Source organism: Halichoerus grypus, chromosome 4, assembly GCF_964656455.1.
Source record: "Halichoerus grypus chromosome 4, mHalGry1.hap1.1, whole genome shotgun sequence".
NCBI classification, from domain to species: domain Eukaryota; kingdom Metazoa; phylum Chordata; class Mammalia; order Carnivora; family Phocidae; genus Halichoerus; species Halichoerus grypus.
Genome location: NC_135715.1, coordinates 82,753,720 through 82,780,335, shown reverse-complemented (window position 1 = coordinate 82,780,335; position 26,616 = coordinate 82,753,720). Strand labels below are relative to the sequence as shown.

The following is a 26,616-nucleotide window of genomic DNA, read 5'->3' as shown; positions in this document are numbered from 1 at the left end:
TCACTACTGGTGCATAGAAATGCAATGGATTGCTGTATGTTGATTTTATATCTTACCACTTTGCTGAATTCCTGTATCAGTTCTAGCAATTTTTTGGTGGAGTCTTTCAGGTTTTCTACATAGAGTATCATATTGTCTATGAAGAAGAAAAGTTTGACTTCTTTGCCAACTTGGATGTCTTTTATTTCTTTTTGTTCTCTGATTGCTGAGGCTAGGACTTCCAGAACTATGTTGAACAACAGTGTGGACATCCCTGTCATGTTCCTGACCTCAGGGGAAATGCAGTTTTTGTCCACTAAGGATCATACTAGCTGTGAGTCTTTCATATATGGCTTTTATGATGTTGAGGTATGTTCCTTCTATCCTACTTTCATTTCTGATTTTAGTACTTTGAGTATACTTTTTGTTTCCAACCTAGCTAGAGATTTGTCAATTTGGTTAATCTTTTCAAAGAACCAAATTGACTTTTTCTATTATTTATCTATTCTCCATTTTATTTATATCTATTTTAAGCTTTATTATTTCCTTCCTTCTGCTGACTTTGAGTTAGTTTTCTCTTCTTTTTCTAATTTCTTAAGGTGTAAAATCAGGTTATTGATTTGAGATCTTTCTTCCTTTTTAATTTATGGATTACAGATATATAAATTTCTCTCTCATACTGCTTTCTCTGCATCCCATGTTTGGGTATATGGAGTTCCATTTTTACTTGTCTCAAGGTATTTTCTAATAAAGCTTCGTGACTCTTTATTCAGCCATGTTGAACCTGCCAATGAGCCCGTCCAATTCTTCATTTCTGTTACAGTATTTTTTATTTCTAGCATTTTATTTTGATTTCTTTCTTACAATTCTTTAAGTTTATATTACCACGGGTTATTGCATCTTGTCTACTTTTTCTCATTAGAGCTCTTAACATATTAACAATACTTATAATACTTATTTGATAATTCCAACATCTTTGAGTCTGGTTCTGATGATGGCTTTGTCCTTCTGACTTTGTTTCTTCTTGACTTTAGCCAGCTTTATAAATTTTTGTTGAAAGCTGGACATGTTGTATAGGGTAATAGGTACTGAGGGAAATAGACTTTTAGTGTAAGGAATTAAACTAATCTGGCTAAGTGTTAGTCTGTTTTAATATTTGTCATAGCTAAGCACCAAAGGCTTCATATTACTCTAGTATATTTAGAGGAGGGATATCTATACATCCCTCCTTCTCCTCCCCCCTCCTCCTTTTCCTTCTTCTCCATTGTCACTGTCTTCTCCTCCTCCTCCTCTTCCTTCTTCTCCTTTTCCTCTTCCTCCTTTTCCTTCTTCTTCTGGCTTCCCTTTGTTCTGGTCCTTAGATGGAATCTTTGTCTTGCAGCTCTTTTAGTTGTAACCCACTGTTATTATTGCTGGATGCTATTAGTGTTGTGGTAGGGTGAGTGGGTAGGGTGGGAAAGAAAGGGATGTTCCCTTATCTCTTAAGCTTCGAAATAAGTCTCAGTAATTTTTGGGCTTGTGCCTCAGGGGTGGGGTTAAACCTTCAGAAGACTTTCTGTTTCCAGTCTATTTTCTTGCAGTCCCCTCCCAAATGACTATACCTTACTTTATGTATTTATTTACTTATTCACTTACTCACTCTTACATGAGACAGGAAGGTTGGAGAGGACTGGAGTTTGTGGAACTCCTTTCCTTCAGCTTGGAAAAGTTACAGAATAGCCTTCTGGAGAAGTCCCTCCCCTGTGAGGTAGACCTGCTAGGAGAAGGGTCTGGAGGGTTTTACAGTAGCTACTTTTCCATCCCCTCTGCCATGCCTATCTTCACCCTGAAAACTTGATGTGGTTCCTAGAGGAAAGGGCTATGAAAGCATATGCCCCCCCTTTACTGTCCAACCCCCCAGCTTCTTACTCACCCTGCAAGAGCTTGTCAAAATTACTTTTTAACTCTTCCTACCAGTTTTTGTCATTTTGCAGCTTCTGCTCCAGGTCTTGGTTGTTGTATTTCTCTGAATGCACCTGTTTCTCCATGTTTCAAGGAAGTTATTTGCCCTGTTTTATGATGGATCAAGAAAAGTCATTCATTTTGTTTGTCCAGGTTTTTCTTGTTGTAAGGATAGGAATGACAATTTTCAAGATCTTACATATAACAACAACAACAACAAAACCACCTTTCCCCTCCCAAATATGGGTGTGGGTGATATGTCCCTATCACCATGGAGCCTAGGGCATTAACATCAGAGCCTCAGGACAGTTGGGCCTTGGGTGGGTACAGGAAACAGGATGTGTTGTTCATTTTTAAAATGCATCTTCTCATTATTAAGTTTCATTTTTACAGTTTTTAAGAGGACTTTAACAAAGAGGACTTAAGGAATAAAGAAGTGAGCACAGCATTGTTTGTAACAGCAAAAATAAAAAAACTTGAATATCCATAGGAGAATGTTTAAATTAATTGTTACCTACAGGAGACTGTTGTGGAGGTGTTCAAGAGAATGGAGAAACTGCTTGCTGCTGGTACCTGCTAAGAAGATAGCTGAGAGAGAGAGAGAGAAAATGACAGCAGGCAGGAGCAGAGTGGGGAGGGGCAGGAGAGGGAGAAGCCAGACTCTCCAATGAGCAGTGAGCCAGATGCCGGCTCCATCCCAGGACCCCGGGATCATGACCTGAGCTGAAGGTAGATGCTTAAGTGAAATAAGTCAGTCAGAGAAAGACAAATACCATATGATTTCACTCATATGTGGAATTTAAGAAACAAAACACATGAACATAGAAGGGAAGGAAAATAAAATAAGGTAAAAAAGAGAGGAAGGCAAACCATAAGACAAATATAAAGAACAAACAGAGTTGCAGAGGGGAGGTGGGTGGGAGGATGGGGTAACTGGGTGATAATCATTAGGAGGGCATGTGATGTAATAAGTAGTGGGTGTTATATGCAACTGATGAATCACTAAACTCTATCTCTGAAACTAATGATACACTATATGTTAATTGATTTTAAATAAAAAAGATGTCTGTGATGCGCCGTGCAGTAAAAAGGATTAAAGTTCGTGTGTGTTTATGTCACAGACGCAAAAAGGGTCTGAGGACACATCTAGTGTTTGAGAAGGTCAGGGAAGTGGAGGCTCAGCACTTCACATAGTTTGGATTGGTTGTAGTAAATGGGAATTAGTTTTGTAATCAAAACAACAGAAGGATAAAAGAAGGAAGGAGACTCACTTTTTATTGTTTTCTGTGTCTTTTGAGTTTTGTATCCTATATTTATCCCCATTCCATAAAAAGTAAAATAAAAGAAAATAAGAAACCAGGAAAGGTAAGATGTACCCCCCGATGTAGTTCACCAGGTCTTCCTCAGCACGTGCTGGCCTTTACCCCTTTTCAGCACCTCCCTCCTGATCTCTGTCCAGCCTTCCTGGTGCACCCCAGGCCACCCTACTATAGGCCCAGGCCACCCCCACCATTAGGGCAGGCTGGGAGGCTGCTTGGCCCCCTCCCAGCACCTCTCAGTATCCAGTGCAACCTTGGAAGGCTGGAAGATTGAAAGGCACAGTGCACAGGCCTTAGGGTGTACCCCAGTCCTCTGCTTGTCACTGTGTGACCCTGGGGAGTCACTTAGACTCTGTGAGACATCTATGAGCTGGAGTTTTACTTTATATGGGAGAAACAACCTCCTATAATTTCTATAGCCATGTATAAATGAGAGGGTTAGAAATGACCAGAATTCTGAAAATACCCCACAGGCCTCTGCTACTCCCAGCACCGGGCTAGGCACTTATCCCAGGAGCTGGCCCAGCAGTTCCATTCTTTCCTCTCATTGGGTCACCTGAAGAACATGCCCCATCAGACTGGCACTGCCTGTACCCCTCTTGCAGGGGAGGGCATCCCAAGAGGTGGGATGAAGAAAGAGATGGTCTGAGGCTTCCTCAGACCCACTGGACACAAGAGAAAGGGAAGGCCCTCCTCTGTTCTCTCAGCAAGGTGCCTGGTAGGCCACTGCTGTAATCTCCCACCACATTGCAGAGAATGAAAATTTCTAGGGCGTCAGGATTGCTTAAGATGCTTCCCATAGTGAGAGCCACTGCGCTGGTGGTTCCACTCAGGCAGGCATGACCTCAGTTCCTTTTCTCTGCTGCTCTGTTGCTGGGTCACTGCAGACTACCTTCACCATAACCTCTGGGTCCTGGACCTCCTTGGTTTCTACCTTTACCAGCACTCTTGGGACTGGCTGGATTCTCCCCACCAGTCACGATGTCACATCAAGGAAACACTCCCTCAGAATTCCTGCAAGGTAAAAACAACTCTGCCACTCTTTAGACACAGGCTCACATTCAATAAGATATCAGAAAACCATGAGGAACCTTTTGATATTTCATTCTTTCAACAAGTAAATATGTACTGAGCCCTTGCTCTGCTCAGGTACCGTACAAAGTGATAAGGACCATGATTAAATGAGGGATGCCCCCTGCCCTCAGGCACTCAGGTTGCTTACAGGGAAACAGGCAGCTGGTACCCAGAGGGTGCCCTGGAAGAAGGGAGTAGTGAAGGCTTTGAAACAGTTCACTGCAGGAGCTCAGCAAGAGAACTTCTATAGCCTCGTGAAGAGCTGGGCCTTAGGAGCCAATGGGTGGGATTCAAACCCCATCGACCCCACATACTAGCTGCGTGTGTTCATGGGCAAGTCATATCAGCACTTTGTGCCTTGGTCTCCATATCTGAAAAATGAAGACAACTGCATTCAGGTTGATACAGGGATGAGGTAAACTATTCCATGTATAACCTGCTCCTGGCACAGCTCTATAATGCTAATCATTTGTGGAAGTCCTGGGAGGGGGAATCACGTGTGGTTTTCCAGGAAGACTGGCCCTGACCTTCCCTCAGTGTTTCAGGGATGGGCCTGGTCAGGAGCCTATAGGAGCACACAGTAGGCCCAAGTAAACAGTTGTTAACAAGGGCTACAGAGCCCTTTCTAGTCTGAAATGAAGCCTCAATCAGGAGAGGCACCAGCCTGTGGTCAGCTGTCAGACAGTATCCCTCTGGCTGGAATTTCTCCCCCACCATCTGACCTACCCCTTTCTACGATGACCTTTCCTCTAGAAACAGTTTCATGTCTGTGGCATACCATCCTTTGCATCTCACTGCAGCATGTCGGGTGAGGTAGGATCTAATCATAGAGAAACTCGAGGCATGGTCTGTCACTGTGCCTGACGTCCTGACTCTTGCCCTTCCCGAGGCTGTGGGCCACCTTTCCCCTCCACGATTCTGAATATTTGGTACTGTGCATGTTGTTGTGGCTTTCAGGAAGATGAGAGTTATAGCTCCATTCCGAGGTAAGTTTTCCTGAAGGGGGAGGCAAAGATGCTGACCGTGTGGAGGGGTGAGAATGGCAGAGTTGTGGACAATCAATCAGCTTCTGCCCTGAGAACATCCTTGGCTTCATTTAGAGGAGTTGGGGAAAATTATTGGTCTGATTTGTAATAGAGAATTCACTAACACCCATTGACTAGGGTCTGCAGGGTCTAGCCCTGGCAGGGTTGTTGTCTGCTGATTAAAGGCCTTAATGAGATGAGGCTGGTCCTGCTTCTCATTCCCACGAGAAGTCCTTCAGGGCCCCAGCACATTGTGGCTACTTGTCCTGGGGGTAGAGAGCAGGCTGGTGTGGGGCCAGTGGACATTCCTGAGCTCATCCACAGCACCCCATCCTGCCTGTCTCCCACCCTGCCTCCCACCCCTAAGCCTTAGACTACACATTTATTTTTCTCAAGCCCTATGCAGACTTCTTGGCTCCCTCTACTTCCCATTTATAAGATGTACTGTTATTGTCCCATCAGTTTCAAGCCTGAGCTCCTCTCTCTAACATGCTGTATGAGAAGCCAGGTGTGGCCACTTCACAGCCAACTGGGATTCAAGTCTTCATTTCTTTGTGGGGAAATCAGTGAGGCACACTTTGAGAGCAACAGCAGCTGTGCAGCTGTCCTTGGCCTTGGGCTGCCCAGTACCTGGTCTGGCTGAGCTGGTTCAGGCATGGCTGTTCCACATTAAAATGCTTTGCTCCACTTGCCTGTGTCCTGCTACCCCCACCCCCCAACAATCCTTACATCAGGGACAAAGGGTGGATATTTGGGTGTTAGGTTCTCTTGAATGTGGCCACAAAGACACAGTTTCTGGTGAGTGAGGCCCCATGCTATAGGTGAGGCTCAGCCATGCTGGTCTGGGGGCTCCTATTTCCGGTTGGTTGCAGAGGAGGCCTTCATGGGCCAGGAAACTGTAGCAACTTTCTGGGGCACTTGCAGAGGGGGCTCACTTGTACTGGCTGTTGGAAGTGATGTCTAGGATTCCTGGCAGTTGGCCCCAGGGGCTCAGCTGAATAGTAGGGCCAAGAGGGGCTACAAATCCAGCTGGCCCCTATGTATCGCCTGCTCCACAGCCCTTGAACTGAGCTGCAGGGGCTGGTCATCCATAGAGGCATGATGAGCCTGGGCATCCATCCTGGTGGGCTCCACCCTGAGCTGGCTAAGGCCCAGGACATGGCCTGGGCACCTCTGGTCCTGTGGGCTGTGGAGTGGACTAGCCAGGGAGGGCAGGCCACACACAATCGGCATGCTAGGGAAGCTGTTAGTCTGTTTCTGCTGGAGAATATCAGAGCCTCTGGCCTGAGGGTGCCTACAGAACTCACTGCTTGTGTCCTGCCTTGGGGACTGTGTAGTAGGGGGCTGGCAGTCTGGGTGGATGTGCAGGGCTGCAACCTGGGCCACACAGCCTGTCAGGGTGGGCTCTACATTGAGGGTGCTTCTGCCAGGACCTGGCCTCCAGGGACCTTGGAAACACTCCAGATTCCCAGGAGGCCTGGGCTCCTGGAAGCCAGGCCAAGGGTTTGGGACCTTATTTTTGCTAGAGGTGTCTTTTGTTGCAGAGGCTGCAGACCCCACAGAGGAGAACAAGCCTTCATGGCAGCCTTGCATCCTTCCTTCCCCAGAGACCTGCACACACTCCAGAGATGGGTCCCTGGACAGAGTGCTGGTTCCCTGCTCGGGCCCTCCTAGGACCTTGCTCTCTCCAGCAAGCAGGCCCTCGGGACCCGAATGTGCCCACAGCTTCCGCCTGCTGGGTGCTGAGCCCACAGCGGTCCTACCTGCATCTGAAGCCCTAGCCCCCCTGCCCTCCAGCTTCACTGGATGTGGGCCCTTTTTCTCGGAGTCAGCTCCCACCTTCTCTGCCTGTCCCCTGGGTGAGGTTGCAGTTTCTCCAGGGGCTGAGGCAGGTGGGGTGCGGAGTTCAGGGCCACGGCGAAGCCAGTTGATAATGCCCATGGTGATGGCAAGCTCGGTGTCACAGAGTTTTAGCAGGCACTCCTTGCCCTTCCAGGAGCTTTGCAAAAAGCCCTGGCTGAGCAGGTCTGGGCCTGGTGCTGGGGCCAAGTTCTCCTCTGCCCCCACATGGAAGCTGCACATGGACAGTGGTGCTCCTAGGGCTGGCCCTGACAGACTCTCAGACACACATAGGTCATCATCCAGGCTTGGGCCAACAGGGCCCTCGCTGGGGTCATAGAAGAGCTCGTAGAGGGCATCTCCACTGTAGCTGTCCCGGGGGAAGGCTGCTGGTGTGCCTGGACTTGAAGCCTCCTTCTTGTCCTCCTCAAGGCCAGGTGAAAATGAGTCATAGTAGCCCTCATCACTCGTGGACACGGATTCTGGCTGCTCACTCTTAGGCGTACCTGTGTCTATGGAGCTGGCTTTGGAGCCACTGTGGGGGTCCCTACAGGGACACAGGGGTAGCTCAGCAAGCCCAGCTGCATCCAGCCTGGGCCGGTCTGTGTCTGTGCCCTGGGGACCCCCCAGCCATGGCCCCAGTAGGGCACGGTGCTGCTGCTTCACAGAGTGATTCACACTGTCCCAGAACTTGGCAAAGTCAGACAACTCGTTTTGGGCAGGTGATGCCGGCTGTTCCACACTGCCCTGGAAGGGGCCCCTAAGAACCTTGCTTTCAAGGGCCTGTGATACCTGGGTTGGGCTCTCCGGGCCCTCGTTCAGTTCCAGGGATGGCACTGAACTTTCATCTGCAAAGATCTCCCCACAGCCCGTGAGAGAGTCAAAACTCTTGAGTGAGGCCACATCCTCACACAGGGCCCTGCAGAGGTCAACAGAAGAGTCAGGCGGGAGCTCACTGTCAGATAGGTCCTGGAACAGGCTGTCTGGCCCCAGTCCCTCACCTAAGGGGAAGAAGGCTTTGCCTGTCTGCCCACTAGCCTCTGATGGGCCCCCAGGGGAAGACAGGCTCTCCCCCTTGGTCACCAGTGAGGCCAAGTTCTCAGTCTTGTTTCTGCGAATGTGGAATAGGTTCCGAAAGCACTTCTTAGGTCGTTTCAGGGATATCCTCTTCCTTGGGATGCTCTTGGCCACAGCGGGCACAAAGGGCATCTGGGGCACAAAGTGGCGGTAATCAATCATGCGCTGGCTGCTGGGGGGCCCTGGGAAGCTTGCGCTGCCCACCAGTTGCCCTGTGGTTGTGCTCACCCTGCCAGCCCCAGGCACACTGTCATGAGTCTTGCTCTTTCGTACCAGTTTGAAGGTGGCCCCACAAAAGGCTGCAGCCCCCACCTCAGGTTCTGGCTCTGCTTCCTTGTTGGACCATCTGTCATATCCTTGGGCGCTGGGACTAACCTGCGGGGCCCTTTCACTCTGGGGCTTCTGTTGCCCTCCTGGTGAGACTGACCAGGGACTTGCATCCTCCCTGGCCAGAGTGGCGGCTGCTGGATCTGGGGCTTTCTCATGGGAAATCTGCAGGCTGGATTTGATGAAGGTCTTTCCTCTCTTCAGCTCCATGCTGCCAGGGCCCCAGGCTGCTGTGAAGGAAAGTAGGAGGCACTTAGTATCCAAGATGTACGCCTATGGCTCTAGAAGACCTCTGTTTACACAGTGGCTTTGGAGCTGAGCTCTGACATCTAAACCTGGATCCTCCACAGAGGCAGGGAGAGGGAGATGAGAATGGCCTCACCCATGCTCACTGCTCCAGGGCTACCCACTGCTCCACAGAAAACTGATATTAGAGAAGTTAAGTCACATGCTTAAAGTCACAGAGTAGGAGCCAAATTGAGAGCAGACTAGAGTCTGGTGCTCTTGTGTCTGTGATCTCTCAACTCAACCAAGCATCCTCTCAGAGTTTATCTGGCCAAGTCAGATTCCCATTTCCAGGCCCAGGCATTCTACAAATAGCACCACATCCTTACAGGGAAAGTATCACAGCCTTTCTGAGTGGTGGAGCAGAGGATTCAATAAATAAGTTCCTGCCTTCATCTAAGAGACAAAGCTCAAAGGGAAACCTAAGCTTGCCTTTTGGGATGGACGCAGGTGCTCATCAGTTGGAAGGGAAGACACAAACACTGCCCTCCAGGGCTACTGCATCTGTCTGAGGAGGCAAGACTCAGTCTACACAGAGGCCATCAGGGCAAGGCACAACAAAGCATCTAATGGTGCATGCTGGGTTTGAGCACCGAGAAGAGAGACAGCATCATGGTAGAAGGCAAAAGTGAGGAGTCAGGCATTAGGCCAGGACCAGGCAGGTTAGATAGACACAGCACATGATGGGCTGGAGAGCAGGCAGGTATCACTTTCTGTGCACATCCTGAGAGGTGTTGATGCCTGGAGTGCCATCCACAGTGCCACATACGGATGCCCAGTCTGAGTCCAATGGGAAAGGGTGTTGGCATTGATTACTGATGTCTGTCCTGGGTGTGGGAGGGGGAAGACAGTAAGAGTGTTATCTTGACCATTTTTGCATAACTGGGGAGTGTGGCCTTCCTCTGAGGTCAATGAAGAGCTATAAAAGTCTTCTGATTGAGTGGGTGGGTAGAAACAGTGGCATAATAAAGTTGGTGGTCTAAGACCATTTATCTGATATCTGAGTGAAGGACAGAATAAATTAGGAGAGAAATTTTGAGCAGAGAAGATTCACAAAAGGCAACTAAAGTGGGTTGAGTATGTGAAGATAAGATCCAGATGGAAGCCGTAGTCATAAGTGACAAAAAAGAGAGGTGAAGTTATAAGGCCTTTCAAAGGCAGAAATGCTGGGACCCAGCAACTGAATAAAGAAAGAGAAGTCATCAACAATGAGGAAGCAGTAAATACTGACCCAGAATTGGGAAAAGGTAAGGAAGTAGAAACTGAGTGAAGGCAAGGAAGGGGCCTGTGCTAAGAGCTGGTTTGAGAGACAGAAGCAAGACTCTAAGGTTTTAAACATGTTGCCTTTGGGGCGAGTTTAGAGACCTACAAGAGTGGACCAAAAGAAGGTGATGCCCAAGAGAACCACCTGTGAACTTCCCTGGACTCTCCCTCTCTGTATCCTCACAGGCACCCAGCTCACAGCTCAGCCTGTTCCAGCAGCTCTTCCTCTCCTTGGTGGTGAGCAACCTGCTAGTCCATCCTGTCAGTTTGGCCAAGGAAAGATCAGAGGAGAAAGTTGGGTTTCTTTGACTCTCCATAGGGAGCACCTGAATTCACTCCCCCACAGTTCGCAGTCTGTGAGGGAGGGATGCAGTGGGTATAAAAGCAAGTGGCTCTGTCAGCCTGCATGCCTTTCAGATCTACTGCCCACAAAGCTTTACAGCTACCTTCAGAAAACTACTTGACAGATATGAGCTATCCAGGTCAGTTCTGGAGTCTCTCAAATGCTTAGCCATGAGGACCTGGAGGTGAGCAGAGGGGCTGCCTCACAGCCCAGTTGACAACATTAAAGCTGAAGAAGATGAGAAAGGGTGACAAGGCTGCCATTTCGGGGGCTCACAGGGGCAAGCTGACCAGCCTCCACCCTACTCCCACCTATAGGCAGTGCTTCCTCCCCTGCAGAGGGACACGTGGGACTTCTGGCTGGAGGATAGGAGGAGTCAGCACTGTGCCAGGGAAAACCACAGACCAGACTTGGCTCTGGTGGCAGCTCAGCTCTTGGTGACAGCATCCTAGACAGTGGGACAGTGCTTCAAGCTGCCTTTCTGCCTCCTGTGAGGTGGAATGTCCCCAAGCCTTTTCTACCCTGTATCTGCAGATCCCATTTTCATTCCCCACAGTCCTTTGTGGCCTACATAAGTCCTTTCCCAGGTCTGATGGGTTTTACTATACACAGCATAGTGGTTACTATCAGGACTTTGGAGTTGAAGAACCCAGATTTGAGTCTTGGTTGCATCTACCTAATCAGGTGACAGCTTGGCCTATAACCTTATGAGACATACTACTGTAACCTCCATTTTACAAAGGAGAAATTAAGGTCCGGAAAAGTCAATAGATTGGCCCAGGTTGCACATGTGGTAAGTGACAGAACTAAGATTTGAAACCAAGCCCATCTGATTCCGATCATGTGCTCTTAACCACAGTAGACATTCTATAAACCAATAGCCCAAACTCCTCTTCATAGGAAATTTAAAAATCAAATAATAAATGTGTTTTTATGAGGAATTTTGGAAAGCACAATGAAAATGGTGATTAAAATCAAAAGTATGGCTCACACAAATTTAGAAAAATTGTAATTGAAGATAATATAATTTCTATGACAAGAAATTTAGAGATTATTTATTATGAGATCTCTTTTCTATGTTTTAAAAAATCTTTTTATTACCATACTCTTAGAAATAACTTGAAGTGAGCATGACAAAGATTACTTCACTGTAAGCAGAAATTGCAACTATAAGAACTAAGATGGTTTACCTGATATTGATCTCTATAAATAAAACTGATTTCTTAATTCTGAATTCAGTTAACTGATTTAAAATCACGAAGAACTGGATATTTCACTATATTTTGAACTTGAAAACTGATGTCTCAAAATAACAGTCATTTCTACAGATGGCTGGACTCAGTGTCACTAATGTTGCCAACTCTGTTTCCTGAGTTCATTTAACACTTTGGCACATTGATAGGGCAATAAGCACTAAGATTCAGAATAATGACTGAGAGACTTGCAAAATACTGGAGCAATTATGTGAAATTCAGTGTATGTTCAGTTCAGATTCTACATTAAAATATTTTATCAGAGCCTGACTCTAGAAATGTGGGTCCTGTATGTGACATGGGTGGGATCTTCCTGGGGAATCAGAGGGCCTGCTGCCCAACTGGAGAAAAGCTGAGCAGTCACCTTCCATGACAGTTCTCAGGGACAGAATGGAATTTATCTGGACAGCCAGATGCTGACACTGTCATTGCTTGAGGGCAGAGGCCAAATATGTCCGGGTTCCCATCTGAAAAATGCACATTCTGCTTTGTAACCCTCTGGCTAAAGACCCCTCCAGTGGAGCTCAGCATGAAACCTGAGAGGGAATCCTCTACCATGTGCCACATCCTTCCCCAAAGGACAAAGTAGCCCTGTCCCTTCCCTGGTTTGGTGCCTTCTTGTCTGTAGCACTCAGTAATCACTGACTCCTCATTCTGCTGTTTGTTTGGTCTTCTCACTCCCCCGTGAGGTTGAAAAAGTCTCTAAGATTCAGGACTCCAACTGTGGTTGACAGTGAGCCACTGCTTATTTAAATGAAATATTTATGTTTTTGAGACATTTTAGCCATATATTTACATCTAAGTTTCCTAAATAGGATGCAGAATCTGACATTTTTAATTCTATAGTTTTGCACATCATTCTCTGAGAAGGGTCTCAGTGACACCAAGACCTTGGACTGAGTCTTGCATCTCTAAAATTAACTTCCAAATTCCATGAGAACAGGGACCACACCATGTATTTATTTAATCAACTCTGATTCAGGGATGTGGTATTTAAACCAATCTAAAAGACAGCTGCAGACAACCAGGCAAAAGATGTGGGAAGCATATTCCAGGCAGAGGGAACATCCCTCAGAAAGGCCTTGCAGAGCAAAAGATGAAGAATATTTAAAGCTCTGAAAGCAGGCCCAGGTGGCCAGAGCAGCAAGCCAGTGGGATGAGGTCTGGAGATCGGCAGGGCAGACGGCACCAGGCCTGAGGTCACAAGTTGGGTCTCGGCTCTTATGCTATGAACCATGCAGGGACAGCCATCAAGGGTGAGTAACAGGGGCCAGTTTTCAGTTTTAATAGATCAATTGTAAATGAGGATGGAAAGCAGGCTCAAGAGTGGAGGCAAGAAGGCAGATTAGGAGTCAGAGGAGGGCCTAGTGGAGAGTAAGTAGTGACAGAGACTTTCCATGTATGCTAACCTTTCCTCTCAGTGCCTTACACAGAGTATGCACTTGCATATGGATTTATTGCAAATTGAGAATATGAAGTAATTCTACTGGCTGCTTTTCTACAAGATGAATAACTTTAGCTCGACTGCCTAGGATTTTCTTTTCCCTTTGGGAAGGTAATTCTGTGAGCTTCTTTCCTTCTTTAACATGAAAGCGATTGGGTATATAACGGAGCAAATAACCTTGCAGGTACACATATATAATAGAAGTGGTTTGGAGATATAAAAATTTTGACTAATAGTTTTGGCATTTGCCATGCTTTTCCCTGCCCCGCCCCCAACATCCAATAAAACCACAAGCCTTGAAATACAAAGAGGTGAATGGTGATAAGAAAGCAGAGGCCTCAGAGGGGAGCCCCACCAAGGGACTTCCTGGACACTGGGGTCAGAGTGGGAGGCTATGTAGGGGCAATAGTTTATCTCTGTAGAGTGTGCCTTGTCTAAGCCAAAACCTTCAGGATTGATGGAGTGAAGGCTATTGTGGGGAGAGAAAGCCTCGTGTTATGGGGTGGGTGTGGGGTGGGGAATGAAGCAGAAATAGAATCTGCAGTGAGAACATCACCAATTTACCCAACCCCCACGTTGGAGAGACAAAGGGCCCTTTGGGGAGCAAAGGTTCTGGCCCACCTCCTCTAGGTGTTCCTGAGCTGCCCGGCTGAAAGAAAATGGGTCTCCAGTCTTATCTGTTCTTTTTCCAGCTATCCGCGCACAAGGGGTCTCTCCTCTTCCTTAGCCCAGACCTAAAAGGGTCGTCGCCCCCAGACCCCAGACTCCCATCATCCGCGCAGGACACTGTGGGGTGGAGAGGGTGCAGACGCTGGTTCCTCCACTAAGCCTGTCCATCGCGCGAAAGAATGCACAAAAATTCCCAAATCATCCCCCTTCTCCCCAAGTCTAAATCCTCGCGACTTACCCCTGGTGGCCGGGAGTGTCGCAATACACGGCCTTGGCAGGGCCGGGAGCCGCGCCCGAGCCCAAGCCGCGCGCCGAGCTCAGCACCACGGTCAGCTCCTGGCGCCGCGCGCCCCCGCGGGGTGGAGGAGGAGGAGGGCCCGCGCCCGCTCGCCGCGGCTTGGAGGGGCGGGCCGCTGTGGCAGGAGGCGGGCAGGCAAGGGTTAAGCCGCGGGAGGGCCCCGGGGTAGGGGCGGGGCCCGGAGCCTGTCTGCTGCGGAGGCGGCCCCGCACAGCAGGGGGCGAGGTGAAATGCGCTGGGCCGGGGTGGTGGCTGCTCCCGGAGAACTGTAGCCTCGGTGCCACCCGGACCTCGGTGGGTCTCGCTTTGTTAGTATTTCTTCCCGTCTCTGTCCCTGTCTCCCCGTAAGGCTGTGGTTTTGCATCCCTCATGCCCAGCTGCGGGTGCTGCCGTGACGTACAGCGGCGCAGTGGTCTGCCCCAGCTCCCGACCGCATGCCTGCGCAGTGATCTGAAAGCTTTAGAGCGCGCAGGTGTGCGTCGCCTGATGATCTCCGCAGCTCGTAGGGTCCAGGCAGATTTAACCCCAACCGTCTCGGAAGGGCTCCGTCACATGGGGCCTAGTCTCGATTCCTACGCAGGATTCAGAGCTGGCTTGGAAGAAGGAGCTGGCCAATCTCGGGATGCAGGGCAGAGTCTTACAGAACCTTCTTTACAGAGTGCCTTCCTTGGACCGGATTATATTATTTATGGGAACAAACAAGGCGCTTCCTTTAGGGCTACTCGCTGTGTGAGGTCTGTGGGAACTCTCTCCCCGCTGGGCCGAGGACAGAGAGCCGGCATGCTAGGGGAAAGGAATAAAGTATGGATTAAGTAACCCCTGGATGGCTCTGGGAGCAGTGCCAAGTGGGGGAAGGGGTGTGGGGTGGAGAGGGGCGGGAGCACACAGCTGGTGTTGAGGAAGGTGCCGATTCCTCGGAGGTGGGGGTGGGGGGAGGGGGCTGGAGATGGGGGTGGTCGTAAGGGGCTGATCCCACACAACAGGGGTGAATGCAGGCAGTGAGTGATGGAAAGAAGGACAGAGGGTCGCCCAGTCCAGGCTTGAACTGAGGCCAGAAAGAGGTCTGGGCTAGGGCAAATGGCAAAGGCCATGACTTCCTTTTGCCTGATTGGCTCCCTCCCTGTCCCCACGTCCAAAAAGACCCTAGACATAGGGTGTCCCACGTTGGGTTGGGCTGTCTTTGTCATAACCCATCAACCTTCTTTATAGTCACCTTGAGATTGCCTCACCCCAGAGTCAAGAGGTTTCCACTGATGTCCCCTCCCCCGGAGAGGATCTTCCACTGCCTTTGGATGAGCCCATTTCTTGCATTTGAAGAGTTTTTCTACCTGCTGACTGATGCAGCATGCATGACCCCAGGTGTCCCCTCTCCCGGTGTTGGTGGTGTAGTCCTGACCTTTCCTGTCAGTTTCTGGCCATCAGAGTTCCCTTAGTCAATTCTTCCCCTATTAGGTAGAAACAAAGGCGGATCTATGTTTCATTGCGACATATACCCTGAATCAAGAATAGGACTCCCACAGACTCCATAGTGCTTACTAAAGTTAATAAACATTAGTTTCTTCTATTATGGTCTTCCCTTTTCTGCATTAGAAGGACTTCATATTTTTCTTAAACTTTTCCCCTTTTGAGGATAATTAGTGCTCTTTTTCATTCCAAATTGTCAGCCTTTGGCCATTGAGAACTATGCTAAGCCATCTACTTTCATCCTTTCAAAGAGTTTTAAAATATCCTTGATTTTTAAGAAACAAAACAAACTATATGTATAATTTATAATATATATTTTTTTCTTCCCCAAAGACATGGGATCAGGTCTTCTCCAAGGACCCCTGGAAAGAGCTTTCATACCAGGATTTCCCAGTTCGGATATTACTGAATGATTTTTAATAGTGTTCTACTGTAAACTTGCTTTATGTTATTTTTATAATACACTTAGTTTTCTCGGGTGCCTGGGTGGCTCAGTCGTTAAGCGTCTGCCTTCGGCTCAGGTCATGATCCCAGGGTCCTGGGATCGAGTCCCACATCGGGCTCCCTGCTCAGCAGGAAGCCTGCTTCTCCCTCTCCCACTCCCCCAGCTTGTGTTCCTGCTCTCGCTATTCTCTCTGTCAAATAAATAAATAAAATCTTTAAAATATATATATATATATATATATTATATATAATCTTTAAAATATATATATATATATATATTACACTTAGTTTTCTCATCGGGACTCACAACATTTTGGGGCTGTGGCTCTAACCCTTTTCTTTCCTGGGGTGGGCCCTTAGGGTTCTCTGACCTTGCTCCCTGGTTACTTGATTGACCAGTGGGTCTCAGACCTTCTGGCCATAACCTTTGCTTTCTGACAAATTCAAAGGATTTCACCTGACGGTGAGCACAAATATGGCAGTAGCCTGTTAACTGCATCAGTCAGGGTGCAAAAATCCAGGTTTGCAGCCTAAACTCAGTAGATCCTCAGAGAAGACTGGCAGGTGAGGCAGAGGGATCCTTTGCCCCCAAGGAAGGATGAAAGGGCTAGGACTCTCAACTTGGAGAAGAAAGACTTCAAGAGCCACAATTTGGAGTAGGTGGCTGGGTAGGGAGGAGGGGTGATGGCTCCAAGGATGGGTGTGGCAAGAGGCACCCTAGTACTCAGGCTAGTTCCCCTGCAGAAAGATGTCCTCCACAATCTCAAACAAACTAGCATTAGGGATACATTCACATGATGTGGCCTACTGCAATGACTGGGTGGTTTCTTGTTCTTTCAAAAGTAACTGTATTTTGTTTTATTTTAAAAATTTAGTTTTAAAAATATGGAACACTTCATGAATTTGCATGTCATCCTTGCATAGGAGCAAAGTTAATCTTCTCTGTATCATTCCAATTTTAGTATATGTCCTACAGAAGTGAGCACAAAATTACCTATATTTTAAAACTTCCATCTTAAAAAAGAAACAAATAGTTTGTTGCTTTTTCTTTTCTAAAGTTCTGGTAAAATATATATAACATTGAATTTCCCATTCCAGTATTTTTTAGTGTACAATTCAGTATCATTAAGTCCATCCCCATAGTTAATGCACCATCATCTCTATTTCCAAGATATTTTTATGACCCCAACAGAAACTCTACCAATTAAGAAAAAACTCCTCATTTGTCTCTCCCCCTAGCTGCTGGTAACCTCTATTCTACTTTCTTCCTCTATGAAATTCACTGTTCTAAGTAATTCATATAGATGGAATCATACAATATTTGTACTTTTGTGTCTGGTTTATTTCACTTAGCATTAGGTTTTCAAGATTCATCCATGTTGTAGTATTTATCAAAATTTCATTCCTTTTTAAGGCTGAATAATATTACACTGTATGTATATACCACATTTTTTAATCCATTCTTCCCTTGATAGACATTTGAGTTGTTTCTACCTTTTGTCTATTGTGAATAATGCTGCTATAAAACATTGGTGTATAAATATCTGTTCAAGTTTCAGCTTTCATATCTTTTGAGTATGTACGTGGAAGTGGAATTGTTGGGTCATAATGGTAATTCTATGTTTAATTTTTTGAGGAACCATTGTACTTTTTTCTACATTGTACTTTTTCCTACACCATTTTATATTCCCACAAGCACTGCCAAAGGACTCCAATTTCTCTACATTTGTACCAATTATTTGTTATTTTCTGTGTTTTTGTTGTTTTTTAATAATAGTCATCCTAATGAGCATGAAGTGATATCGCATCATGGTTTGATTTGCATTTCCCTGGTGATTAGTGATATTAAGGAATTTTTAATGTAATTATCAGCCATTTGTATACATTCTTTGGAGAAATGTCTATTCAAGTCCTTTACAGATTTTTAAATTGTATTGTCTTTTTTTCCTAACTGTATTGAGATATTATTGACACATCTATATGGAAGTTTAGGGTGTACAACCTGATTATTTTATACATGTATATATGGCAAAACATCCCTCCACAATATTAGGGTGTAGTAGTAACATTTAAGGTTTACTCTCTTAGCAAATTTCTTTTTTATTCCTTTCAAAATTTTATTTAAATTCAAGTTAGTTAGCATATAGTGTAGTATTAGTTTCAGGGGTAAAATTTAGTGATTCATCAGTTGCATATAACACCCAGTGCTCATTACATCAAGTGCTTTCCTTAATGCCCACCACCTAATTACCCTATCCCCCCTCCTACCTCCCCTAGAGCAATGCTCAGATTGTTCCCTAGAGTTAAGAATCTCTTATGGTTTGCCTCCCTCTCTGTCTTTATCTTATTTTATTTTTCCTTCCCTTCCCCTATGTTCATCTGTTTTGTTTCTTAAATTTCACATATGAGTGAAATCATATGGTATTTGTCTTTCTCTGACTGACTTATTTCGCTTAGCATAATATCCTCTAGTTCCATCCACCTTGTTGCAAATGCAAGATTTCCTTCTTTTTGATGGCTGAGTAATATTCCATTGTATATATATATGCCACTTTTTTATCCATTCATCTGTCGACAGACATCTGTGCTCTTTCCATAGTTTAGCTATTGTGGACATTGTTGCTATAAACATTGGGGTGCATGTGCCCCTTCGAATCACTATGTTTGTATCCTTAGGATAAATACTTAGTAGTGCAATTGCTAGCTCAAAGGGTAGCTCTATTTTTAACTTTTTGAGGAACCTCCATACTGTTTTCCAGAGTGGCTGCACGCCCCCCAACAGTATAAGAGTGTTTCCCTTTCTCTGCATGCTCACCAACATCTGTTGTTTCCTGAGTTGATCATTTTAGCCATTCTGACTGGTGTGAGTTGGTATCTCATTGTGGTTTTGATTTGTATTTTCTTTGATGCCGAGTGATTTTGAGCATTTTTTCATGTGTCTGTTAGCCATTTGTATGTCTTTTTTTTTTAATTTTTTTATTGTTATGTTAATCCCCGTACATTACATCATTAGTTTTAGATATAGTGTTCCATGATTCATTGTTTGTGCATAACACCCAGTGCTCCATGCAGAACATGCCCTCCTCAATACCCATCACCAGGCTAACCCATCCTCCCAACCCCCTCCCCTCTAGAACCCTCAGTTTGTTTTTCAGAGTCCATCGTCTCTCATGGTTCTTCTCCCCCTCCGATTCCCCCCCTTCATTCTTCCCCTCCTGCTACATTCTTCTTCTTTTTTTTCTTTCTTAACATATATTGCATTATTTGTTTCAGAGGTACAGATCTGAGATTCAACAGTCTTGCACAATTCACAGCGCTTACCAGAACACATACCCTCCCCAGTGTCCATCACCCAGTCACCCCATCCCTCCCACCCCACCCCCCACTCCAGCAACCCTCAGTTTGTTTCCTGAGATTAAGAATTCCTCATATCAGTGAGGTCATATGATACATGTCTTTCTCTGTTTGACTTATTTCGCTCAGCATAATACCCTCCAGTTCCATCCACGTCGTTGCAAATGGCAAGATCTCATTCCTTTTGATGGCTGCATAATATTCCATTGTATATATATACCACATCTTCTTTATCCATTCATCTGTTGATGGACATCTTGGCTCTTTCCACAGTTTGGCTATTGTGGACATTGCTGCTATAAACATCGGGGTGCACGTACCCTTTCGGGTCCCTACTTTTGTATCTTTGGGGTAAATACCCAGGAGTGCAATTGCTGGATCATATGGTAGCTCTATTTTCAACTTTTTGAGGAACCTCCATACTGTTTTCCAGAGTGGCTGCACCCCCCCCCAACAGTATAAGAGTGTTTCCCTTTCTCTGCATGCTCACCAACATCTGTTGTTTCCTGAGTTGATCATTTTAGCCATTCTGACTGGTGTGAGTTGGTATCTCATTGTGGTTTTGATTTGTATTTTCTTTGATGCCGAGTGATGTTGAGCATTTTTTCATCTGTCTGTTAGCCATTTGTATGTCTTCTTTGGAGAAATGTCTGTTCATGTCTTCTGCCCATTTCTTGACTGGATTTGTTGTTTTTTGGGTGTTGAGTTTGGTAAGTTCTTTATAGATTTTGGACACTGGCCCTTTATTTGGTAAGTCATTTGCAAATATCTTCTGCTATTCTGTCAATTGTCTTTTAGTTTTGTCAAAAGTTTTCTTTGCTGTGCAAAAGCTTTTTATCTTGAAGAAGTCCCAAAAGTTCATTTTTGCTTTTGTTTCCCTTACATCTGGAGACATGTCTAGTAAGAAGTTGCTGTGTTGAGATCAAAGAGTTTGCTGCCTATGTTCTCCTCTAGGATTTTGATGGATTCCTTTCATCCATTTTGAGTTTAACTTTGTGTATGGTGTAAGAAAGCTGGTGACATCACAATGCCAGACTTTAAGCTCTATTACAAAGCTGTAATCATCAAGACAGTATGGTACTGGCACAAAAATAGACACATAGGTGAATGGAACAGAATAGAGAACCAAGCAATGGACCCTCAACTTTATGGCCAATGAAAATGCTTCTTCAACAAAGCAGAAAAGAATGTCCAATGGAAAAAAGACAATCTTTTCAACAAATGGTGTTGGGAAAATTGGACAGCCACATGCAGAAGAATGAAACTGGACCACTTTCTGAGCAACTTGCAAGTATATAATATCATATTGTCAGTTATTGTCACTATACTGTACATTAGATCCCCAAAGTTATTCATTTTATAGCTGGAAGGTTGTATCCTTTGACCAACAACTCCCTATTTCTTCCACCCTCCCATCCCCTGCCAACCACCCTTCCACTCTCTACTTCTGTGAATTCAGCTTTTTGAGATTCTGCATACAGGCGAAATGATACAGTATTTGTCTTTGTCTGACCTACTTCACTTAGCCCTCAAGATCCATCCATGTTGACACAAAAGGCAGAATTTCCTTCTTTTTATGGCTGAATAATATCCCATTGTGTTTATATGTATATATATATACACATATGTGTGTGTACATATATATACACACACATATTGCTTATCCATTCATCCATTTATGGACACTAAGGTTGTTTCCATGTCTCGACTATTATGAATAATGCTGGAATAATGCTGGAATGGGGTGCAGATATCTTTTTGAGATAGTGTTTTCATTTCCTTTGGACATACCCCAGAGGTGGAATTGCTGGATCATATGAAATTCTATTTTTACTTTTTTGAGGAACCTTCATACTCTTCTACATTGTGGATGCAATAATTTATATTCCCACCAACAGTATACAAAGGTTGCATTTTCTCCACATCCTCTCTTCTCTCCTCTTGCTGTGTATTGTCTTTTGATAATAGCAATTCTAACAAGTGTGAAGTGATATCTTGTGGTTTTGATGTGAATTTTCCTGATAATTAGTGATGTTGAACACGTTTTCATGTTTGTTGGCCATTTGGATGTCTTCTTTGGAAAAATATCTATTCAGTTCCTTTGCCCATTTTTTAATCAATTGTTTATTTTTTTTATTGAGTTGTATGAATTCTTTATATACTTTGGATATTATTAGCCCCTTATCACATAGAGGGTTACAGAATATTTTTTCTCATTCCATAGGTGGCCTTACATTTTGTTGATTATTTCTTTTGCAGGGCATTGCAGAAGATTTTTAGTTTGATGTAGTTCTGCTTTTTTATTTTGCTATTGTTGCTTGTGCTTTTAGTGTCATATTTTAAAATCATTGCCAAGACCAACGTCAAGGAGCTTTATCCCCTGTGTTTTCTTCTATGAATTTTATAATTTCAGGTCTTTTTTTTTTCTTTTTTTAAGGTTTTATTTATTTGACAAAGAGAGACACAGCAAGAGAGGGAACACAAGCAGAGGGAGTGGGAGAGGGAGAAGCAGGCTTCCCGCCAAGCAGGGAGCCCAGTGTGGGGCTCGATCCCAGAACCCTGGGATCATGACCTGAGCCGAAGGCAGACACTCAACCACTGAGCCACCCAGGCGCCCCTCTTTTTTTTTTTTTTTTTAAACTAGGCTCCACACCCAATGTGGAGCCCAACCTGAGGCTTGAACTCAAGACAGACCTTGAGATCAAGACCTGAGCTGAGATCAAGAGTCCAACACTCAACTGATTGAGCCACCCAGGTGCCCCCAGGTCTTATATTTAAATCTTTAATCCATTTTGAGTTAATTTTTTTTTAATTTTTTTTATTGTTATGTTAATCCCCATACATTACATCATTAGTTTTAGATATAGTGTTCCATGATTCATTGTTTGTGCATAACACCCAGTGCTCCATGCAGAACGTGCCCTCCTCAATACCCATCACCAGGCTAACCCATCCTCCCAACCCCCTCCCCTCTAGAACCCTCAGTTTGTTTTTCAGAGTCCATTGTCTCTCATGGTTCTTCTCCCCCTCCGATTTCCCCCCCTTCATTCTTCCCCTCCTGCTACATTCTTCTCATTTTGAGTTAATTTTTATGAGTCGTCTGAGATAGGGCTCCAGTTTCTTTTTTCTGCATGTGAATATACAGTTTTCCTAACAACATTTATTGAAGAGATTATTCATTCCCCCACTGAGTATTCTTAGCCCCCTTGTCAAATACTAGCTGACTGTATATGCATGGGTTTATTTCTGGCCTCTTAGTTCTATTCCATTCATCTATGTGTCTGTTTTTATGCCAGTACCATGTTATTTTGATTATTATAGCTTTGGAATAAAACTTGAAATCAGGAGGTGTGATGCTTTCAGCTGTGTTCTTCTTTCTCAGGATTTTGGCTACTTGGGGTCTTTTGTGGACCTTTGGAGTTTTAGGATTATTATTTCTGTTTCTGTTGAAAAATGCCATTAGAGTTTTGATAGAGATTGCATTAAATCTATAGATGACTTTGAATAGTATGGACATTTGAACAGTATTAATTCTTCCTCCACAAATATGGGATATTTTCCCATTTATTTCCATCCTCAATTTTTTTCATCAATGTCTAGTAGTTTTCAATGTACAGATCTTTTACCTCCTTGGTTAAATTTATTCCTAAGTATTGCATTATTTTTGATAATGTAATTGTTTTATTTATTTATTTTTCAGATTGTTGTTAGTGTAGAGAAATGCAACTGATTTTTTTGTGTGTTGATTTTGTATCCTTCAACTTTACTAAATTTGTTTATTAGTTCCAACAGTGTTTTGGTGGAGTCTTAGCATATTCTATGTATATCACATCATCTGGGAACAAAGACAATTTTACTTCTTCATTTCCAGTTTGGATTCCTTTTATTTCTTTTTCTCACCTAATTGCTCTGCCTCAAATTTCCAGTTCTATGTTGAATTAGGAGTGGAGAGAGTGAGCACCCTGTCTTGTTTCTGATCTTGGCAGGAAAGTTTTCAATCTTTCACTGTTGAGTATGGTATTAGCTGTGTGCTTGTCATACTTTTATTATACTGTGGTATAGTCCTCTACATCCATTTATTCAGCATTTTGATCCTGAAAGGATGTTGAATTCTGTCAAATGCTTTTTCTGCATCTATTGAGGTGACCTTATGATTTTTATTTTTCATTCTATTAATGTGGTGTATAACATTTGTGTATTGTGCTTATTTGAGTGTTCCCTCCTTTTTAATTTTATGGAAGAGTTTGAAAAGAATTGACATTGATTCTTCTTTAAGTGTTTGGTAGAACTCACCAGTGAAACCACCTTGGGCTTTTGTTTGTTGGGAGCCTTTTTTTGTTTTTGTTTTTATTTAAAATCCCCAATTTAATTAATTAGTGTATTATTAGTTTCAAAGATAGAATTTAGTGATTCATCAGTTGCATATAACACCCAGTGTTCATTATATCAAGTGCCCTCCTCAATGCCCATCACCCAGTTACCACATCCCTGCACCCACCTCCCCTCCAGCAACCCTCAGTTTGTTCCCTATAGTTAAGAGTCTCTTATGGTTTGGCTCCCTCTCTGATTTTGTCTTATCTTATTTTTCCTTCCTTTCCCCTATATTTGTCTGTTTTGTTTTTTAAATTCCACATATGAGTGAAATGTTATGCTATGTGTCTTTCTCTGACTTATCTCACTTAGCATAATACCTTCTAGTATCATCAACGTTGTTGCAAGGGGCATGATTGCCTTCTTTTTGATGGCTGAAAATATTCCATTGTATATATATACCACTTCTTCTTGATCCATTCATGAGTCAATGGACACCTGGGCTCTTTCCACAGTTTGGCTATTGTAGACACTGCTGCTATAAACATTGGGGTGCATGTGCCTCTTTGAATCACTATGATTGTATCTTTTCCATAATTACCTAGTAGAGCAATTGCTAGCTCAAAGGGTAGCTCTATTTTTAACTTTTTCAGGAACCTCCATACTGTTTTCCAGAGTGGCTGTACCAGCTTGCATTCCCACCAACAGTGTAAGAGAGTTCTCCCTTCTCCAACATCCTCTCCAACATGTTTCCTGAGTTGCTAATTTTAGCCATTCTGAGTGTGTCAGGTAATAGCTTATTATGGTTTTATTTGTATTTCCTTGATGCCGAGTATGTTGAACATTTTTTCATTTGTCTGTTGGCAATTTGTATGTCTTCTTTGGAGAAATGTCTGTTCATGTCTTCTGCCCATTTCTTGAGTGGATTTGTTGTTCTCTGGGTGTTGAGTTTGGTAAGTTCTTTTTTTTTTTAAGATTTTATTTATTTATTTGAGAGAGAGAGAGACAGAGATAGCAAGAGAAAACAGGAGCTGGGAGGAAAGGGTGAAGTAGGCTCCCTGCCGAGCAGGGAGCACAATGCAGGGCTCGATCCCAGGGTCCTGGGATCATGACCTTAGCTGAAGGCAGACACTTAACCAACTGAGCCACCCCAGCGCCCTGAGTTTGATAAGTTCTTTATAGATTTTAGATACTAGCCCTGTATCTGATAAGACATTGCAAATATCTTCTCCCACTCTGTAGGTTGTCTTTTAGTTTTGTCAAAAGTTTCCTTTGGTGTGCAGAAGCTTTTTATCTTGAAGAAGTCCCAAAAGTTCATTTTTGCTTTTGTTTCCCTTGCCTTTGGAGACGTGTCTAGCAAGAAGTTGCTGCAGCCAAGGTCAAAGAAGTTGCTGCCTATGTTCTCCTCCAGGATTTTGATGGAGTCCTGTCTCACATTTAGGTCTTTCATCCATTTTGAGTTTATTTTTGTGTAGGGTGTAAGAAAGTGGTCCAGTTCTATTCTCCTGCTGTGGCTGTCCAATTTCCCCAACACCATTTGTTGAAGGGACCATTTTCCATGGGATATTCTTTTCCATTGGATATTCTTTCCTGCTTTGTTGAAGATTAGTCGATCATAGATAGAGTTGAGGGTCCATTTCTGGGTTCTCTATTCTGTTCCATTGTCTATGTGTCTGTTTTTATGCCAGGACCATACTGTTTTGATGATCACAGCTTTGTAAAACAGCTTGAAGTCAGGCATTGTGATGCCTCCAGCTTTGGTTTTCTTTTTCAACATTCCTTTGGCTATTCAGGGTCTTTTCTGGTTCCATACAAATTTTAGGATTGTTTGTTCCAGCTCTGTGAAAAATGTTGATGGTATTTTGTTAGGGATTGCATTGAATGTGTAGATTCTTTGGGTAGCATAGATATTTTAAGAATATTTGTTCTTGCAATCCATGACCATGGAATGTTTTTCCATTTCTTTGTATCTTCCTCAACTTCTTTCATAGGTGTTCTATAGTTTTCAGAGTACAGATCCTTTACCTCTTTGGTTAGGTTTATTCCTAGGTATCTTATGGTTTTTGGTGCAATTGTAAATGCGATAGATTCCTTGATTTCTCTTTCTTCTGCCTCATTGTTAGTGTATAGAAATGCAACTGACTTCTGTGCATTGATTTTATATCCTGTCACTTTGCTGAATTCCTGAATGAGTTCTAGCAATTTTGGGGTTGATTCTTTTGGGTTTTCAACATAGAGTGTCATGGCATCTTGGAAAAGTGAAAATTTGACTTCTTCTTTGCTGATCTGGATGCCTTTTATTTCTTTTTGTTGTCTGATTGCTGAGGCTAGGACTAGTACTGTGTTGAACAACAGTGGTGAGAGTGGACACCCCTGTCACGTTCCTGACCTTAGGAGAAAAGCTCTCAGTTTTTCCCCATTGAGGATGATATTTGCTGTGGGTCTTTTGTATGTGGCTTTATGATATTGAGGTTTGTTCCCTCTATCCCACATGGTGGAGAGTTTTTATCAAGAACAGTTGATCTAGTGTGTCAAATGCTTTTCCTGCATCTATTGAGAAGCTCATGGGGTTCTTGTCCTTTCTTTTACTAATGTGTATCACACTGATTGATTTGTGGATGTTGAACTACCCTTGCAGTCCAGGAGTAAAATGTTGGGAACCTTCTGAGTCTTGATTCAATTTCCTTAGTGGGAAAATATATAGATGTTGAAAATATATTGGACAACATATTTTTTAACCTGGGAAAATACTCATGAAATATTTCTAAATAAAAAGCAGTCTAGATCAATGAAACTAGAAGCTGGTTCTTTGAAAGAATTAATAAGATTGATAAACCTCTGGCCAGACTTACCCAAAAGAAAAGAGAAAGGACCCAAATTAATAAGATCATGAATGTAAGGGGAGAG

General features: G+C 44.1%; 1 protein-coding gene and 1 non-coding gene across 2 annotated transcripts; both read right to left on the bottom strand.

Moving 5' to 3' along the window:
• Positions 1-3,178: 3,178 nt before the first annotated feature.
• On the bottom strand, positions 3,179-14,852 carry AMER3 (APC membrane recruitment protein 3). The gene is made up of 2 exons (XM_036115230.2): positions 14,077-14,852; positions 3,179-8,811 (listed from the first exon to the last, which is right to left on the bottom strand). The coding sequence occupies exon 2, from the start codon at positions 8,789-8,791 to the stop codon at positions 6,356-6,358; it is 2,436 nt and encodes an 811-aa protein (XP_035971123.1). The 5' UTR covers positions 8,792-8,811; positions 14,077-14,852; the 3' UTR covers positions 3,179-6,355.
• Positions 14,853-16,923: 2,071 nt separating this feature from the next.
• On the bottom strand, positions 16,924-17,030 carry LOC118550303 (U6 spliceosomal RNA). The gene has a single exon (XR_004924485.1). It is a non-coding gene; the product is annotated as a U6 spliceosomal RNA (small nuclear RNA).
• Between the last annotated feature and the right edge of the window lie 9,586 nt (positions 17,031-26,616).

Coding starts and splice junctions, on each gene's coding strand:
- AMER3 (XM_036115230.2), bottom strand. CDS start 8,791: ATGGAGCTGAAGAGAGGAAAGACCTTCATCAAATCCAGCCTGCAGATT.